The 18,417-nt window shown below is 49.9% G+C and overlaps 1 protein-coding gene across 1 annotated transcript; it reads left to right on the forward strand.

Moving 5' to 3' along the window:
• The first annotated feature begins 4,097 nt into the window (after positions 1-4,097).
• ANKK1 (ankyrin repeat and kinase domain containing 1) lies at positions 4,098-16,804 on the forward strand. The gene is given in 8 exon segments (XM_055269998.1): positions 4,098-4,282; positions 9,699-9,993; positions 11,457-11,626; positions 11,919-11,968; positions 12,618-12,773; positions 13,776-13,894; positions 14,531-14,567; positions 15,501-16,804. Coding segments are annotated over 8 exon segments (2,316 nt in total).
• The last annotated feature ends 1,613 nt before the right edge of the window (positions 16,805-18,417 follow it).

Below are 18,417 nucleotides of genomic sequence, written 5' to 3' on the forward strand. Positions count from 1 at the left end.
TAGTTAGTGATACCTTACCTGCATTTCTTAGTGGCTCATGATACTAAACATTTTTTCAAGCACTTGTTTGTCATCTGTATATTCTCTTCAGAGAAACGTATTTTCCCCATTTTCTGATTTGATGCTTTTTTAGCATTGAGTTTGAAGACCTCTTTATATACTCTAGGAACTAGCACTTTGTCAAATATGTGCTTTACAAACATGTTCTCCCCATCTGCACTCTTCTCTTCACCTTCACCAAGTCTTTCACTGAGTGAGAGTTTTTCATTTTGATGAGGTTCAGTTTATCAATTTTCCCTTTTATGGATTGTGCCTGTAGGGTTCAGCCTAAGGCCTTTGCATCTAATCCTAGGTCCAGAATATTTTCTGCTATTTTTCTTTCCTAAAATTTTTATAAGTTTACATTTTATATTTAAGTCCATGATTCATTTTGAGTTAATTTTTTAGGTGTGAAGTATCAGCTGGTTCATTTTTTTTGCCTAGGAGTATTCCTAGTATATACCTAAGGAATGTGACCTTTAAAAATACACCTAGTATTTAGGTATATTTTATGGATGATAATCATAATAACCATTCCAAAAGGTTGCTGTAAGAATTATAACCTTTAAAAATATACTAGGCATATTAAACTAATATTATATTAGATTGTATTATTATGTTATATTAGTATAATATTATACTAATATACTAGGTATATTTTTAAAGGTTATAATTCTTATAGCAATGTTTTGGAATGGTTATTATGATTATCCTCCATTTTACAGATGCAGAAACCCAGAAAGATTTGATAATGTGACCAAGGTTAAACAAATGCTAAGTGATAGAAAGAAGCCAGGGTTTAAATGCAGGTCTGACTGACTGACTCACTCCAGCATTTAAACCCTGTTCCTATTGACTCATTCAATCCCTTTTGCTCTGGGAGTCCTGCTTCCTGAACAGATGTTCCAATTTCCTGCATACATTCCTTTATCCTGACCAACCTCAGTACACAAGCTACCAGAGGCTGGTGCCAGTCAGAACCTGTCCAGGGTTCTCCATGACATGTTTGCAGGGTGGAGACCAGGGGCAGACTGGGAAACTTCCCTATATGCAAATAGCTTGTCATTCCAGTTTGGGGAAAGGCTCACATAGGATTTCAGCATCTTCTAAAGTACTGCAGAGCTACTGTACCAGCTCGCTTGTCTGGGAGGAGCAGGCTAAAAATTTTAGGTTCCCCAAAGACGATCACACATACGCACAAAATTCATTTAATAACTCCAAGTCCAGAACACTTCCATCTTCAATATGCCCAAACAAAATACACTGATAGAGGTCAGTTGGAAGGACTCAAAGCATTTTGGGGTAAAACTTCTATAGCTAGAACCTATTCCTTGCCCCTTCTGGTGGGTGGGGGTCATAGTTGGACTACAGCCATCTCCTTATCCATTCCCATTTGTAGGTAGATATGGGTAAAGGTAGAGTTTCCCTCCCAACCCCCCAGCTCTCTCCCCTCCAGACACTGGCTGCTGACTTCCCAACCAGCCAGGACCTAGGGACTTCTGCACTCAGACCACTGGAAAGAAACCAGCAGCCTCTGAGTTGACTTTGCTCTTTTGCAAATCCCTATACCTCACCCCACTTTTAATGAGAGATCCAAGAGATCCAGGAGTTCTTTGCCTCTGTGACCTTATACTCAGAAAGGGTCCCTCCACTTACAACTTCTCCCAGAGCTTATCCAAAGACTACTAGGCCTTTGCCCTGGCCCATGTTAGACGGCTATAAGGAGCAGCACAAGCCCAGTCAAATGATCCAGTCCCTCTGGGTCAATGAATGTGTCTATTTTGCCTGAATCCTCAGAAGCCTCAGGGGTGCTTGAACCACAGCAGAGAGTTTCAACAGGTGGGTCAGCAGTAATCCGCCCTGCCCCTGCGTTTCTTCCACCTCACAGGGGTGAGAAATTCAGAGGTATTTTGCTCGGGATCCTGGCAACCTGCCTTGAGCCCTGGGTGTCCCCTCCTCTAGGAATGATGCTTTCTTCAACATTCCTGTGACAGTCTGCAGGCAGATAATGGCAGCTTCTGGTTAATTCCTCTCCCTGGAGAGCCACTTCAGGTATGAGTGGATCAAGGGGAACTGCTGAAATGACTCAGGCCATTCACCCCTGGTATTTCCTCCAGGAGCTGAGATAGGTCTCGCTGAATGTCAACGATCTGGGCCTCAGTCAAACTTCTGCAGGGCTAGGTGGCTGGTCACCTTCCCAGTCTCCATGTTCACCCTCCCAGTAGAAGGTATGAAACATCCTCTTGACCTCCTGGTCTCCCTGACAGCAATGTCCTTTATCACCCTCCAAACTTCTCTGGCAGAGGCTTTAAACTCGGGCAGGCAGGGCTACTCCAGAGGCAATGGGTTCTGTCATGCCCTGCCTTGCTCCGGCCAAAGCAAGGTGGGGGCCTCCCTCCGACATACGTTTGGGGGATATGTCCTGCTCCAGATGCAGTTTCCATCATCTCCACCCTCTTCCAGGGATCATGACTCTCTCTCTTCCTTTTTTGTATTCATAAAAGGCTACTCCCTGATCCTCCCCTGGCCAACCATTTCCACAGAAACTAAGAGACCTGAGTTTGAATTTCAACTACCACTTACTAGCTATGTGTCCATTGATTACTTATTGTCTTGAAGCCAGTTTCCTCATCTGTGAATATGAGATGTTGATCTCATAACACTGTTGCAAGATAAACAAGATAATATATGTAAAGCAATGCAGTAACTGAAATAGTCACTGATCAGGGAACAAAGTGAATGTTCAATTAATAGTGGCTATCACTAGTTTCTATGACAACTGTCTCCAGGCCCAATCTTTCGTCCTTAATCTGCTTGCCAGAATTCATCCTGGAAGTTGCAGGTAAGTTGTTACGGAGGGAGCAAGTTCTCCAGCTTCCACAGGGAGTCTCTGTTTGCCTATCATGCCTACACTGTTCCCTGGAAGTCTGGTGGGCTTGTGGCATGGATGAGGGGCTCTACAGGTTTGGGCTGAAGGCAAGGCACTTCCTTGTCTGGTAGGTGGGCTCCTCAAACCTGACAGTGGTCACTCTGAGGGCTCCTTGTGGACTTACCAAGGCTGACTCTGCACTGCGTGGCCACAGTTCCTCCAGCTGTACCTGTCTCTGGGCAATGGCCCACTTGGTCAGTGCCCCTGGGGAGACCCGTCTGTTCAAGCACTTGTCATTTTCCTGCTCTGAGGGTCTCCAAGGTGAGAGGGCAATCCCATGGACCCAGGACCCAGGGGAACCTCCAGGCTCAGCACTGGTCATGCTCCAGCTAGAGCCTCCTCTTATCCCTGGCCAACAAACTGCCCCTAGTAACTGGGCCAAGGAGCCACCTACCCCGTGGCCACCCCGAGGCTGGGGTCCATCCCTCTGAGGTTGGATAGAGCGCAGCCCCACGAAGGGAGTCCCCTGCAGACAGGAGCCCAGCCTCCCCGGCAACTGTGTCCCTGCTGACCCCTCCTCAGTAACCTATAGCACACCAAGGCTGCCTGGCTAACAAACAAGCAAACAAAACCCCAACAAGAACAAAGGAAACATGAAACCAGTCAGACCAACAGATTCAGACCAGAAAATCCCCATTAAAATTGTTTGAGCCCTATACTTGCTGGATAGGGGCAGCGGTCCAGGCCTGAATCCTTCATAAACTCTCTTGAATGCACTGCAGGAATGCATAAACCGATTTCACTTAGCGCTGGGCCTAAATAAACTGGATCCAACTTCTCAGGCTGGACTTCTTCCAGCTTCGGGACACCTTCTCCCAGCATCCCTCTCTAGGGACAACTGGGAAAAATCAAAGGCTGAGACAGGGGAAATGCGAGGGCTTCGGAGGGACATACCCTCTCCCCAGGCCCAGGTCGCTCCATCCCTGCTGGGGCCTCAGGGCTCATGTATGGGATTTCCCCACCTTTGCGGGGCAGGAGCGGCTCCTCTCCGGCGGGGAAGGAGACAGGGCCAGCTCGTCTCCCCATTCCCTTCTCCCGGACCGGAGGAGCAGGAAGCGGCGGCTCCTTTGGCCACCCAGGCAGCAGCCACAGCGGGGAGTGCGCGGCGCGGGGACATTAAAGAGGGGCAATGGCTGCCGACCCCAGGGAGCTGCGGCTGGGCAGCCTCCCCGTCTTTACCCGTGACGACTTCGAGGGCGACTGGCGCCTAGTGGCCAGCGGCGGCTTCAGCCGGGTGTTCCAGGCGCGGCACAGGGGCTGGCGGAAGGAGTACGCCATCAAGTGCGCCCCCTGCCTCCCGCCGGACGCCGCCAGGTACTGCCAGCCGCGCCCTCCCCTTTCTCGGAGGAAAAACTGAGGACCGGCAAGCTTTGGGCCCACGGAGCTTGCGAGGATGGAGTGGGCTGAGTTTGGGGCTGAGGACTGTCCCCCGCGGTATTTCTGAATTCCATCCAGTAGCCTGAGCCTCCCAGGCACACCCATACCTGTCTCCCTAACCAAAATAGAGTTGGCACACAATACCCGTTTGTAGACTCAACAGAGGTCAAAGGCAAGCGGGAACTACCTACCAAAGACGCCTTTATCCCATCTGACCTTCCGAACTTGTCCTGCCTCCTTCCATCCTTCTCTCCAGCGCCTTCATCCCCCGGTGTCCTGTGGCAATAACTGCTCTTGACCGCTCTCTGCCATCCTCCTACCCACCCCAGCTCTCAGGGCAGGGCTGAGCATCCTGGGAGGCTGTGGCACTTTGCTCAGATCTGCAGGGAATCATGTTCTCTCTTCCCGCGGTGGCGGGAGGGAGGAGGCCCCTCCCAACCAGCGCAGGCTGAGGAGGTCGGGGGATGGAGACTGCCCGGCCTCATGGCCTGTCCAGGCCCTTGGAGGGTCAAGTCTGGAGTTCTCTCATCTCTGTTTTTCTTTTGTCCCTTGCTGTCATCATGCGCACTACAGCCACGCCTTGACATACCCCTATTTTTCTCTTCCTCTTTCCTACTGTTTCCATTATTCTCTGTCTTTCCACTGATTTGGGATCCAGTCTCATTCCCACTGGAGTTGCATATACTAGCTGTGTGCTTACACCTTGCAGCCATGAAGAAGACACTCGGCATGTTAAACCTGAGCATGATAACCATGTCCTCCTCCCAAAGCTCTGAGACATCAATTAGAGAGTCTGGGATGTGGGCCTCTCTGACTGGCATCTGGCTTGGATGCTATCTGTGGTTCTCTAGGATTACCATGCAAACTCTTAAGACACAGCCTCAGGTGCCACACACTCAGTTTCCAGGGCTTCCCCACCTTCTGAGGAGAGGAAAAATGAGATCGCCTAAGGCCCGCTCACCTTCCTCCCTCAACATCTGCCTGTTGGTTTTGGAGGAGGGTCAGATTATGCTAGGATTTGTCTAAATCATTTATAGCCTTTTGAATATAGAATGAAAGGAAACAGATGGCAGTGACATGATTACACTGTGAGACATTGATGCTAACTCCTGCGGCTTTCCCTTCCCAAGTTCTGGGAATTCCCTGGGTGGAGGGGGTAAGATAATTAATGGTAATTAAGGCTTAGTATGTGTGGATTACTATACTAGGAGCTTTACGTGCATTACTTTACTAGATCCTCTTTCCAGCTATTCATTCATTCATCCACTTGACAAATGCTTACTGCTCTTCTACTATGTGTCAGGCACTGTTCTACACCCTGGGATTAAAGATGAATGCAACAGATGTGTCCTTTCTCTCCGGGAGCTTGCAGCCTAGGGGGAGGAAGACATTAACCAGATAACCCCACATGTAAATGTAAATGTGCTACTGTGAGAAGCTTAAGAAGGGAAGATTTGTGGTTCTAGGAGAGCTCATTAATAGAAAGTTTGACTGAGATCAGAAAAGGCTTCCTTGAAGAAGTTACACTACAGTTGAAATGTGAAGAATGAGTATAAGTTAAGTAGGTGAGGAGGAGAAAGTTTTCCAAGAACAGACAACAGAGTGTGCAAAGAATCTGTGGCAAGAGGGGCCTGGTAAGTACAAAAATGGGAAAAGGCCATGACGGCTGGAGTTGGGAGAGTAAAAGAGCAGTGGAAAACCACTGAGCATTTACAACCAGGTAGCGGTGGTGATAATGGGAGGGATTAATCAGAATTGCAGTATGGAGAATGCATTGGGAGGGGTAGAGTGGATTCTGATCAAGTTAGGAGATTGTTATCTTCATTCTGACAAGAGATGGATAATAGGGGCTAGACTGGAGTGTTGGTAGTAGAGATAGGAAAGGAATGGGTCAAGCCATATTTAGAAGGTAAAAATCCACCTGACTTGGTGCTGGATTAGTCATGGGGAGGATCATGATGAGGACGAGGGGTATTAAAACTAACTTGATGTCTGGCTTGCCCAAAGGAATGGAGGGTCCACTAAAATGTCCACTCCATGAGAGTGTCTATTTTGGTCACAGCTCTGTCTCCTGTGCCTGGCACATAGTTGGTGTTCAATAAATATTTATTGAATGGCAGTGTTGACAATTAACGAAGAGACCATGAAAAGAGGCCTAGGCTGGGAGAAGAAGATCATGAGTTCAGCTTTGTACCTGTTGAGTTTCAGATGCACTTAAACAGCCAAGAAGAGTTGTCAAGTGGACATCAGAGTAAAGGTTGGTGCTAACAATATGAAAACTTGGGAGTCATTTGTTATAAGTGGTCATTAAAACTAGGGCATCAGGCTGGGCCTGGTGGCTCACGCCTGTAATCCCAGCACTTTGAGAGGCCAAGGCTGGTGGATCACCTGAGGTCAGGCAAGACCAGCCTGACCAATATTGTGAAACCCCATCTCTACTAAAAATACATAAATTAACTGGGCGTGATGGTGGGCACCTGTAGTCCCAGCTACTCAGGAGGCTGAGACAGGAGTATTGCTTGAACCCAGGAGGCAGAGGTTGCAGTGAGCCAAGATCATGCCATTGCACTCCAGCCTGGGCAACAAAAGTGAGACTTGGTCTCAAAAAAAAAAAACAAAAAGAAACAAAACAAAGCAAAAAAAAGGCATGGATGAGATGCATTCATTCCAAGCACTATGTGAAAAAAACAAAGCCCCTGCCCTCATGAAGCTTATAATCTAAAGGAGGAAGACAAAATAAATAGCAAATGAATAATAAACTTTTTAGCTATAGCACTCATGACCACCTGACAGTTCCTGATTAAAATATCTAAGAAGGGTTGAGAAGTCTGATTTCCCAAGAAATGGTTTGGTCTAAAAATATTAATGCCAGGGCCCTCTGTGTATGGGGAAGATAAGAGTCGGAATGGGGTTGCTTTTTTATGTAGACTTCTCTGTGAAATCCATACTAATTAGGTACCATTTGAGTAGAGATTCGAAGGAAATGAAGGGGTAATACATGTGGCTCTGTTAGGGAGGAGTGTTCTAGGCAGAGAGAACAGCAGGTGCAAAGGTCCTGAGGTAGGACCACACTGGGCATGGTGGAGGAACAGTGGGAAGCCCGTATGCCAGGGGCACAGTGAGAGGAGGGTGATTAGGAAAGGAGGTCAGCAAGCTATACATGGCATTGGGGACAAATCTTGTAGGACTTTGTTGGCCATGAAAGAACTTTGGCTTTTACCGTGAATGAGGAGAGCCACTGGAGAAGGGTGGTGACACGTTGTGACTTAGATTTTAAAATATGACTTTGGCTGCTGGGTTGAGAATAGATTGTGGAGAGGAAGCAGGAGAAACAGAGTCCAATTAGGAGGCTTGGGCCGAGATGCACCTTGGGGGAGAGGTGGTGAGAAGTGGTCAGCTTGTTGCTCAACAGTACTTTGAAGGTGGAGCTGGCAGGATTTGCGAAGACTTGGCTGTGGGAAGTGAGAGGAAGAAAGGAGTCGAAGATGACACCAGGGTCCTATTCTGAGGACTAGAAGGACAGAGGCCCCATTCACTGAAATGATGAAAACTAGAGGAAGAGCAGGTTTCAGGGGGAAATCAGGAGGTTAGCTTTAGACGTATTTAGTATTGAATATCCAATTGGAGATGTTGAGATTGACTAGAGAAAGATTATAGAGGGAGAAGAGCAGAGAAGAAGGGCTTGGACCAAGCCCCGTGGCCAAGTAACACAATATGAGCCTACAAAGAAAACAGAGAGGAAGTGACCAGAAAGGTAGGAGAAAAGCAGGAGAATGTTGACACGTGGCTCAAGTAACGAAGTTTCAAGAAAAAGCGTCAGTGATCTGAACTATACACTGAGAACTGAAAATCGTTGGTTAGATATAGCAATATAGAGGCTGTTGGTGACCTTAGCCACAGGTGTTCAGGGAAGTGCCGGTGTCAGACGAAAGTGAGTGAAGCAAGATGATGAAGAGGAGAGACAGCAGTAAATGCTCTCAAGACTTCTAGGTAGGAAGCTATGAAAGAACTGTGCAAGGCAGTTACAATTATTCCCAGTTTTTAGTTTAGAAACTGAGGCCCAGAGGATTCACTTGCCCAGGGTCATACAGATAATAAGGGGTGAAACTGGGATTTGAAATCAGGGCAGTGTGATCTCCACATCCCATGCTTTTTTCCATGTCATGGCAGATGTCACTGGTTCCTGTTAACCCAAGAGGATGAGAGAAGACAGATTAAAAATATCACAGAGGTGGAGAAGGGATCTCTGGCACAAGTGAACAAGAATAGGTGAAACCTACACTAGCCAACCTGTCCAGATGCCAGGAAGAGCATGTGGTTTTTCCTGAAGGTTGGGGCTCTCCACCTGGCTTCCGAGGGAGACCCCGGGAGCACATTGCCAGCAGGCTCTGACTACAGCACCATCACAGTTTTGCAAATACTGTGCTCTCAAATATGTCATTTCTCCTTAATCCCCATCCCCGCAATCCCAAAATAATCTATAACAATTTTCATATTTACTGTTCTGTGGGCACATACAGTGAAATGAGGAACAGGGTTTGCAAATGCTTATTTTGCAAGGCCTTCCCTTAAGTGTTGGCTTCTGTTCCAATTCACCAAAGATGTATTGTGCAGTGCACGGCAATGCACTTTGGGAATTATAAAGATGAATAATTACAGTTCATCCATAAAATGGAATAGTGTGCAGCCACTAAAGATCATGCTTTGGAAGAAGAGCAATGTGGGGAAGTGCTCGTGCTCCACATACTACGTGATCCAAAAGGAAAGAGCAGAAAGAAGGAGTGAAAGGGAGGGAGAAACGGAAAGAGATACCATGAAGGTGGATAGTAAAAGGATATACTAAAATATCAACAGAGTCTAGCTCTGGAAGGTTGCATCCCTGGTAACTTATTTTTCTTTTATATAGCTCTCTATATTCCCTATGTTTCCTACAAGGTATATGTATTACTTCCATAATTTAAATGGTAATAAGTGATGTTTTGAAGCAGAAGCATGAGGCATCATGTTGGTCCTCTGGGGGCTCAAAATCTACCAGGCGAGATAAACTTAGAAACAAGCACGAAGAATAAATGGCAAACTGTGATACGTGCTTTTTTGTGGCCACCTTTGCAGAATGGACTGGCTCCTAAACCTGCAACCTCCTTTACTTCCTGCCTTGTTGCTGCTGTACTGTAATCTAAGCTGCCTGCTAAGTATCGCTTCATGTCCCTCTTTCCTCTTCCACTACCTTGCAAGCTTCTGAGGCTTCTCTGGGTCCCTACAGTCAGGCATCATGTCTAGTTTATGTGTTCTGCTGGTTGCTGTAGTAATGAATGGGTCACCCTCTTCCATATCTTGCTCCCCCTCTCCATAGCTCTGATGTGAATTACCTCGTTGAAGAAGCTGCCAAAATGGAGAAGATCAAGTTTCAGCACATTGTGTCCATCTACGGTGTGTGCAAGCAGCCCCTGGGTATTGTGATGGAGTTTATGGCCAACAGCTCCCTGGAGAAGATGTTGTCCACCCACAGCCTCTGTTGGAAGCTCAGGTTCTGCATCATCCATGAGCCTAGCTTGGCCATGAACTTCCTGCACAGCATTAAGCCGCCTCTGCTCCACCTGGACCTCAAGCCGGGCAACATCCTCCTGGACAGCAACGTGCATGTCAAAGTAATGGCTCTGGCCAATCCTCTGCTCCCTTTCACTTGAGGGTTTCCTCCAGGTGAGCAGAATTATCCACCTGCCTGACCGGCCTGTCAAAGGTTTTAAGCAGTTCTCTTCATGGACAAATTCTAAAGGCAGGGATCATACTGCAACAGAGATGGCAAAGCAGTGAAATTTGGGGCATGAGGCTGGGTATCAGGATGCCTATAATAGCCGTCTTTGGACTCAGTTTCCCATTTCTTTTTTTTTCTTTTTTTTTTTTTTTGAGATGGAGTCTCGCTCTGTCGCCCAGGCTGGAGTGCAATGGCGCAATCTCGGCTCACTGCAAGCTCCGCCTCCCGGATTCACGCCATTCTCCTGCCTCAGCCTCTCCGAGTAGCTGGGACTACAGGCGCCCGCCACCATGCCCGGCTAATTTTTTGTATTTTTTAGTAGAGACGGGTTTCACCGTGGTCTCGATCTCCTGACCTCGTGATCCGCACACCTCGGCCTCCCAAAGTGCTGGGATTACAAGTGTGAGCCACCGCACCCAGCCTCAGTTTCCCATTTCTAAATTGGATAGAATAATGTCTATTTCCTCGCACTTTCTTTTATTTGGATGGAGACATGTGTAAATGAGACAATCCCTAAGAAAGGTTGTAATGGACATTCCTTCACTTCCTAAAACTCTTTTCTGCCCCAGGACCTTTGCAGCTTCTGTTTCCCCACTCCCGTCTATTTACCTAGCGAAGGTCTACTCACTATTCAGCTTAACCATCACCTCCTCAGGGAGCTCTTCCCTGATCTACTCCAGTAGGTCCCCATTATATACCTTCACTGTACCTCTGATTCTCCATATTACTAACACCAACATAGGTATATAATCATTAGTGAAAACATTTTCATTAATGGCTGGACCCCCTATTTGAATAAGTATTTACGAGGATATGGAGTGTGCGTGTTGGCAGGGGGTGTCTCATTTTTCTTATCTGCTGCCCAGTCGTTGGTCCACAGCCTTCCTGGCCCTCAATGCATGGCCAACTTGACAAGCGAATGACTCAATGGATGGGAGCAAAGGGAAGATGTCCATGGTGTGTTTCAGGGCCCCTGGAGGTGAAATGAATAATTCACCAAAGGTGGCAACTTCACTCATAGTCTCTGGATAATGGTAACACTTACCACATCCTATCTACATGGCAGGCACTGTTTAAGTGCTTTTTGCACGGCGCCTCATTTAGTGCTCACAATAGCATTATGAGTTAAATGCTCATATTACTTCTACTTTACAGATGAAGAAACTGAGGCTCTAAGAAGATAAGTAATTTGGCCAAGATCATCCAGACACTAAGTGGTAGTGCTAAGAGGGAGTGTCATAGAAAACCACTACTCTACCCTGAAACAGGCAGATAGCAGGAGGGGTGAGAAGCCATAGCCGTTTTCTGGTCATGAGGCTCTATCATGGCCTTATCCCTGCCCCAGCTTTCTCCCAGATTTCAGACTTCAGCCTGTCTAAGTGGATGGAACAGTCCACCTGGATGCAGTACATCGAGAGGTCGGCTCTGCGGGGCACGATCAGCTACATTCCCCCTGAGAGGTTCCTGGAGAGTAACAAGGCCCCAGGGCCTAAATATGATGTGTACAGCTGAGAAGGAGGCCTGGCGTGATGCCACACACCCAGCAGGCAGTTTGCTGCCACCACCCTGCCTGGCCTCTATGGCCCAAAGGGCAGGGCAGTGCGGGCATGGCGTCTGGCCCAAGGCGGAGGACTCTGGCTGGAGAGGCAGAGGGCTGGGGAGGACTCTGGCTGGAGAGGTGGAGGGCTGGGGAGTACTTTGGCTGGTGAGGCTTGCCTGGGACTGTGTGAACCGTAGCCCCCCGACCCTGCCACCTCGGGCTGGGGTGATCTTGGTTGTTCAACTAAGTCATTCAGAAAGCGTTCTCTGCATCCACAGCTTTGCGATTGTCATCTGGGAGCTACTCACTCGGAAGAAACCACACCGAGGTAAGCAGGTGGCTGTGGCTGTGTGTCGGGGGCAGGAGGGCCCCTGGGATGGGCTCCTGGAAGGGGCTGTGGGAGGACTGAGGGTTCAGAGGTGGGGCAAGTTGCAGGTTTGTGTGGAACTGTATTCTCTTCAGGGATTCCTCTCCTCACCCTCCTTCCTGCCTCTATTTCTAGAGCTCACGTCACAGCTAAAGGAAAGGAAAGGTCAGCCCAGCCCCCAGCCCATGCTTTGTGGCTCTAACTTCCTTGCTTCTAAAGTGCCCTTTCTGCCTTCTCATACCCCTGCCCCCTGCCACCTAGATGCCAGGTAAAGAGACTGAAGGAAACTTGGGCAACCTTGCAACCTTCAGAGTCAGAACCTTTACCTAGGCCTGCCCATCAGCCCTGCTGCCTTTGGACAGCACAGACCTGCAATGTGGGCTCATGTCTAGTCTTGACCTGGGAGGTGGCTGGAGCCGGACCAGAGAGACTCGGCTGCTCAACACAGAACCTCAAGTGGTTGAAAGTCTAGCTGTTTACTCACCAAGCATTTGTGGAGCCCCCCACTGCGTCCATGCCCTGTTGGGATCCTCAGAGCCCCCGCCTTCCTCCCCAGCTCCCCTCCAGCCCTACCTCTCAGCGCCCACATAGCCTGAGCCTCCCTTTGCAGGGTTCAACATGATGATGATTATTATCCGAGTGGTGGCAGGGATGCGGCCCTCCCTACAGCCTGTCTCTGACCAATGGCCAAGCGAGGCCCAGCAGATGGTGGACCTGATGAAACGCTGCTGGGACCACGACCCCAAGAAGAGGCTGTGCTTTCTAGGTGCTCATCCAGTGCCCCCTACCCAGGGACTGGGAGCTGGGCAGGGCCAGGAGGGAAGATGACTGGGCACTCCTGAGAGCTGTGCGGAGAGACACTTTTGGCACTATGGCCTAGAAGAAATTTTTTTTTTTTTTTTTTTTTTCAGCGACACGGTCTCTGTGGTCCAGGCTGGAGTGTGGTGGTGTGATCATACTTCACCATAAGCTCGAACTCCTAGGCTCAAGAGACCCTCCCGTTTCAGCCTCCTGAGTAACCAGAACAACAAGCACACCACCATGCCTGGCTAATTTTTAGATTTTTTTTTAAGAGATGGGGGTTTCACTATATTATTCAGCCTGTTCTCAAACTCCTGGTCTCAAGTGATCCTCTTGCCTCATCCTCCCAAAGTCCTGGGATTACAGGTGTGAACCACTGTACCTGGCCTAGAAGGACTTTTTGAGGCAGGATCTGCATCACAGGGCTGGAAAGGCAGCACTGGGGGCCAGGACTAGCTGAGGATGGGCTCTGGGCTGTGTGTGTGTAAATGCATGTCCCTGTGGGAGGTGGAGTAGAAAACTCTCGGTGCCAAAAGGCAGAAGCCACTGCATCTGGGCCTGGCCCTGTCACCAAGCTCTCCAGCAGCCTTGGGTCCTTTCAGAGCTACTGTTTCCTCATTTGTAAAATGTTTCCAGGCCATGAGATCACAGGCCAAGGATGGCCCATCAGGTCATCCAGTCCTTTGGGCACTGTGAAAATGCACCTGTGTGTAAGTGTGAGCGTCTTAGAGATCACCTAACCTTGCCCCCTCATTCTGTGGGAAAGGACCCTGATAACTCAGAGGGTCAGTGACTTGCTGAAGGTGCCCCACCACGACCCAGGTTTCCTGCCTTCTTGTGCATGTATATGAACATATGTGAGCCTGGGAATGGATTTTGGGAGACAGGAATGTTAGGGTATCTAAAACAGGGAGGGTACTGTGGGCCAGCCCATTGCTTCCTTTCCTTTCTCCCGCTCATGGAGCAGACATTACCATCGAGACAGACATACTGCTGTCACTGCTGCAGAGTCCTGTGGCAGTCCCAGAGAGCGAGGCCCTGGCCAAGAAGGTGTCTTGCAAGCTGTCGCTGTACCAGCCCCAGGAGGTGAGTGTGTGGGCTGGGCAGTCCTTACGGTCGTGCTAAGCTGGAGCCCGCTGTGTGGACTGTTGTGATCTCTGGCCAGACACTGAGCACTCATGCACAGCCCAGCTCGGCGCTACCTCCATCCAGAGGGGACACCTTTCCCTAATTTGCATGAAGGTGCTCCAAGGGATAGTGGCGGCTGGAGCACAGGGCCCCTGGGAAGGATATACCTTCTCTCTCATGTTTGGGACCAAGCTGACTCCTGTCCTGCAGAGGAAGGCCCGGCTCTCCCAAGCTTTCATGCTGTGGGTGTCAACGTCATCCCCCTGCTCTCCTGTCCCTACTCTAACATGGGAACCAGCCATGAGTTAGCATGGGGCTCCCCCGGCTGAACTCACAGATCCACCCTGAAGTTCACACGGCCCAAGGGGAAGGCAAGGGCCTGAGCTGCCTCTTTCTGGAGGGTTTCTCCAGCTCAGCGTTTTCCTCTAGACAGCTGGGGATAGTCATGGCAAAGGATAAAAGTTTCCCAGGATAGAGTGGGATGTGAGTCCTGACAGTGACCAGGAAGGCTGGAGAGAGGGAAGGAAGGGAGGAGGGCACAGGCTAGAACTGCGCCACTGATCTCCATCCCGCCTGCTGGTTATGCCTCCCTAGGTTAGTGAGGACAACAGCCAGCAACTGATGGACAGTGGTGAGTGTGGGTGCCACGGGTGGGACCAGAGAACTCACAGCAGAGAAAATGGAGTCAAACCACACCCTTTCCCCATCCCCTGGCCTCCCGCTTATCCCCAGGCCTGTCACACATCCAGGGTTTGGGTGCCCTTTTCCAGCACCCAGCTGCATGTTCAGAAAGCACACGCCCTCGGGGAGCCTGGCCACCTCCCTTTCAAGTCTGTGTCCTTGCAAGACTGGATTTTCCCTTTCCTGACCTGAAAGGTGGAGCATTGGTTCTCAAGGCTGGCCCCATGTTAGAATTGCTTGGGAAATTTAAAAAAAAAAAAAGGCTTTGCCTTGGGCACACCCTAGACTAATTAAACCAGAATCTGTGAGGGTTAGGCCTGGGTAGTGATCATTGTTGTCATTTTAATTCTAATACTCCACTGGGTAGAGCAGAAGGATGTCGATCCTTAAGACCTCAGAGGGGAGTTTAGATCATAGAACTCCAACCACAAGTTTATTTCCAACTTAGAATTGCTTACTTCCCCTCAGGTCCTCCGCTGAAAGTTTTTACCTATATAATTTGTCCTTCCAATGGTAGAATGAGCTGATCATTGTCCCCTCTTTGCTGATCCAGATATGGAAGCTCAAAGAGGCAGTGAATTGGCTAAGGTCGGGGGATGCTGAGGGGTGAAATCAGGATTTGCACTCAGGCCACCTGAGCCCACTGCTCTTTCTGCCTCACCTGTAAGGAAAGGACTGCAGGACTCAGCTCTCCAGGACGACGGAGCCTGAACTTGAATAGTAACAGTTATGGCTGTGTAAAGAGCCATGCTTAGGAAAGGCATTGCCCTTACTGCTGCAGCCTCTGTTCCTGGATGGTACTTCCAGGAGGTAGGGGGATGGCCATGATGACTTCTGGACAGGTCACAGGTCTTTTTTTTCCACCCCATCTTTCTCCCAGCAGACTCAGGAAACTACCTGAAGCGGGCCCTTCAGCTCTCCGACCGTGAGAATTTGGTCCCGAGAGATGAGGAACTGTGCATCTATGAGAACAAGGTCACCCCCCTCCACTTCCTGGTGGCCCAGGGCAGTGTGGAGCAGGTGAGGTTGCTGCTGGCCCATGAGGTAGACGTGGACTGCCAGACGGCCTCTGGATACACGCCCCTCCTGATCGCTGCCCAGGACCAGCAACCCAAACTCTGTGCCCTGCTTTTGGCACATGGTGCCGATGCCAACCTAGTGGATGAGGACGGCTGGGCCCCGCTGCACTTTGCAGCCCAGAATGGGGATGACTGCACTGCACGCCTGCTCCTGGACCACGGGGCCTATGTGGATGCCCAGGAACATGAAGGGTGAACCCCTCTTCACCTGGCTGCACAGAATAACTTTGAGAATGTGGCACGGCTTCTGGTCTCCTGTCAGGCTGACCCCAACCTGAATGAGGCTGAGGGCAAGACCCCCCTCCATGTGGCCACCTACTTTGGCCATATTAGCCTGGTCAAGCTGCTGACAAGCCAGGGAGCTGAGTTGGATGCTCAGCAGAGAAACCTGAGAACACCACTGCACCTGGCAGTAGAGCGGGGCAAAGTGAGGGCCATCCAGCACCTGCTGAAGAGTGCAGCGGCCCCTGATGCCCTTGACCAGAGCAGTTACGGCCCACTGCACACTGCAGCTGCCAGGGACAAATACCTGATCTGCAAGATGCTGCTCAGGTATGGAGCCAGCCTTGAGCTGCCCATCCACCAGGGCTGGACACCCCTGCATCTAGCAGCCTACAAGGGCCACCTGGAGATCATCCATCTGCTGGCAGAGAGCCATGCAAACATGGGTGCTCTCGGATCTATGAACCGGACTCCCCTGCACCTAGCTGCATGCCACGGGGAGGAGGCGGTTGTGTTAGCGCTGCTGCAGTGTGGGGCTGACCATAATTCTGCAGAGCAGTCAGGCTGGACACCCCTCTACCTGGCGGTCCAGAGGGGCACCTTCCTGAGTGTCATCAACCTCCTGGAACATCACGCAAATGTCCACGCCCACAACAAGGTGGGCTGGACACCTGCCCACCTGGCCGCCCTCAAGGGCAACACAGCAATCCTCAAAGTGCTGGTCAAGGCAGGCGCCCAGCTGGACATCCAGGATGGAGTGAGCTGCACACCCCTGCAACTGGCCCTCTGCAGCTGAAAGCAGAGCATCCTGTCCTTCCTAGAGGGCAAGGAGCCGTCAGTGTCCACTCTGGGTGGTTCTGAGCCGGGAGCCCAGACAGAAATTTAGACAACTTGGCCAGGCGTGGTGGCTCACGTCTGTAATCCCAGCACTTTGGGAGGCTGAGGCAGGCAGATCACGTGAGACCAAGAGTTTGAGGCCAGCCTGGCCAACATGGCGAAACCCTGTCTCTACTAAAAATACAAAATTTAGCTGGGTGTGGTGGCACGTGCCTGTAATCCCAGCTACTAGGGAGGCTGAGGCAGGAGAATTCCTTGAACCCAGGAGGCAGAGGTTGCAGTGAGCCGAGATCACACCACTGCACTCCAGCCTGGGCGACAGAACGAGACTCCATATAAAAAAAGAAAGAAAGAAGGAAAGAGAAAGAAAGAAAGAAAGAAAGAAAGAAAGAAAGAAAGAAAGAAAGAAAGAAAGAAAGAAGAAAGAAAGAAAGAAAGAAAGAAAGAAAGAAAGAAAAAAGAAAGAAAGAAAGAAAGAAAGAAAGAAAGAAAGAAAGAAAGAAAGAAAGAAAGAAAGAAAGAAAGAAAAAGAAAGAAAGAAAGAAAGAAAGAAAGAAGGAAATTTAGACTACTTGGGGCCTCTCGCCTGGATGGAGTAGGAGTTGGTGAAAGTGCAGCTGGGCTTCTGGCAGGGCATCTTCCCCGTCTGCAGTCTTCACCTGCCCCTTCCACCTTGAGAGGAGACAGGAACCTGGGTGATGGCGGCATGGGGAGAGGTATCACTGTGGCTGTAGCTGAGGAAGGGGCTCTGGCTTGGAGAGCTGCCTTCAACACATCCTCCAGTCACTTCCAACAGACCCCAGGCCTCCTCCTCCTCCTTTATGGGGACGCAAGCTCCCCACATGAATCCCCTCTCCAGTCCAAGACACCTACCACCTTTTGCCACTCGCTTCTGAGTTCACAGGGGCCCTTGCATCCTAGCAGACCCCCTCTGAAGATAGGGGGAGGCACAGCGGTGAGGGAAGCAGCATCCCCCCATCTCATGTCTTGTGTTCTTGGCTCCTTACCTCAGGCTGGGGCGGGAGAGCCAGACACATGTGCTTTGCTCAAGGGGCAGAAGCTAAAAGTTCAAAGAAGGTTTCTGCTCGCTATTTAAAGTCCCAGCCAGCTACCTGTTGCCACACTGACCACAACTGTCCAGTGCCCCTGGTTCCAATGCCTAGGTCTCCCCCTCATGGCATTTTGGGGATATAGGAAGGGTGCACTCTAACTGTGGATAAGTCACCCTATGTGAGATATGAGGTCCCTGGTCCCCAGCACCACCCTTCACCCTTCATCGTGTCCAGTTTTATGGCCAGATTTCAAACTCTGAAGTCAAGAAAACTGAGGCTCTGAGTCTCCTGTTTAGAGATGGATTGGCCTGTGGAACCAAGTTGCATATAGAGGCCAGTAGTGTTAGTATGGTGTGCTTGTGTGTGTATGCGATTTGTCTAATGTAGGGTGTATGTGTGTGCATATGTGTGTGTGAGGTCACATAAAGGCAGGAGGCAGAGGCAGCAGGGGGAGTTGGAGGGGGTGATGACGGTGAGGGGTGGGTTGTCTGGATTCAGTATGGAGCTTGCAGGGCTCACTTTTCTGACCACACCCAGGCCACCCATCAGCTGTCCTGTCCTGTCCTGTCCTGTCCTGCTGGTTGTGGCTGGAGATGTTCACGCTAACTTT

The sequence above is a fragment of the Symphalangus syndactylus genome, chromosome 3 (genome assembly GCF_028878055.3).
Source record: "Symphalangus syndactylus isolate Jambi chromosome 3, NHGRI_mSymSyn1-v2.1_pri, whole genome shotgun sequence".
NCBI lineage: Eukaryota > Metazoa > Chordata > Mammalia > Primates > Hylobatidae > Symphalangus > Symphalangus syndactylus.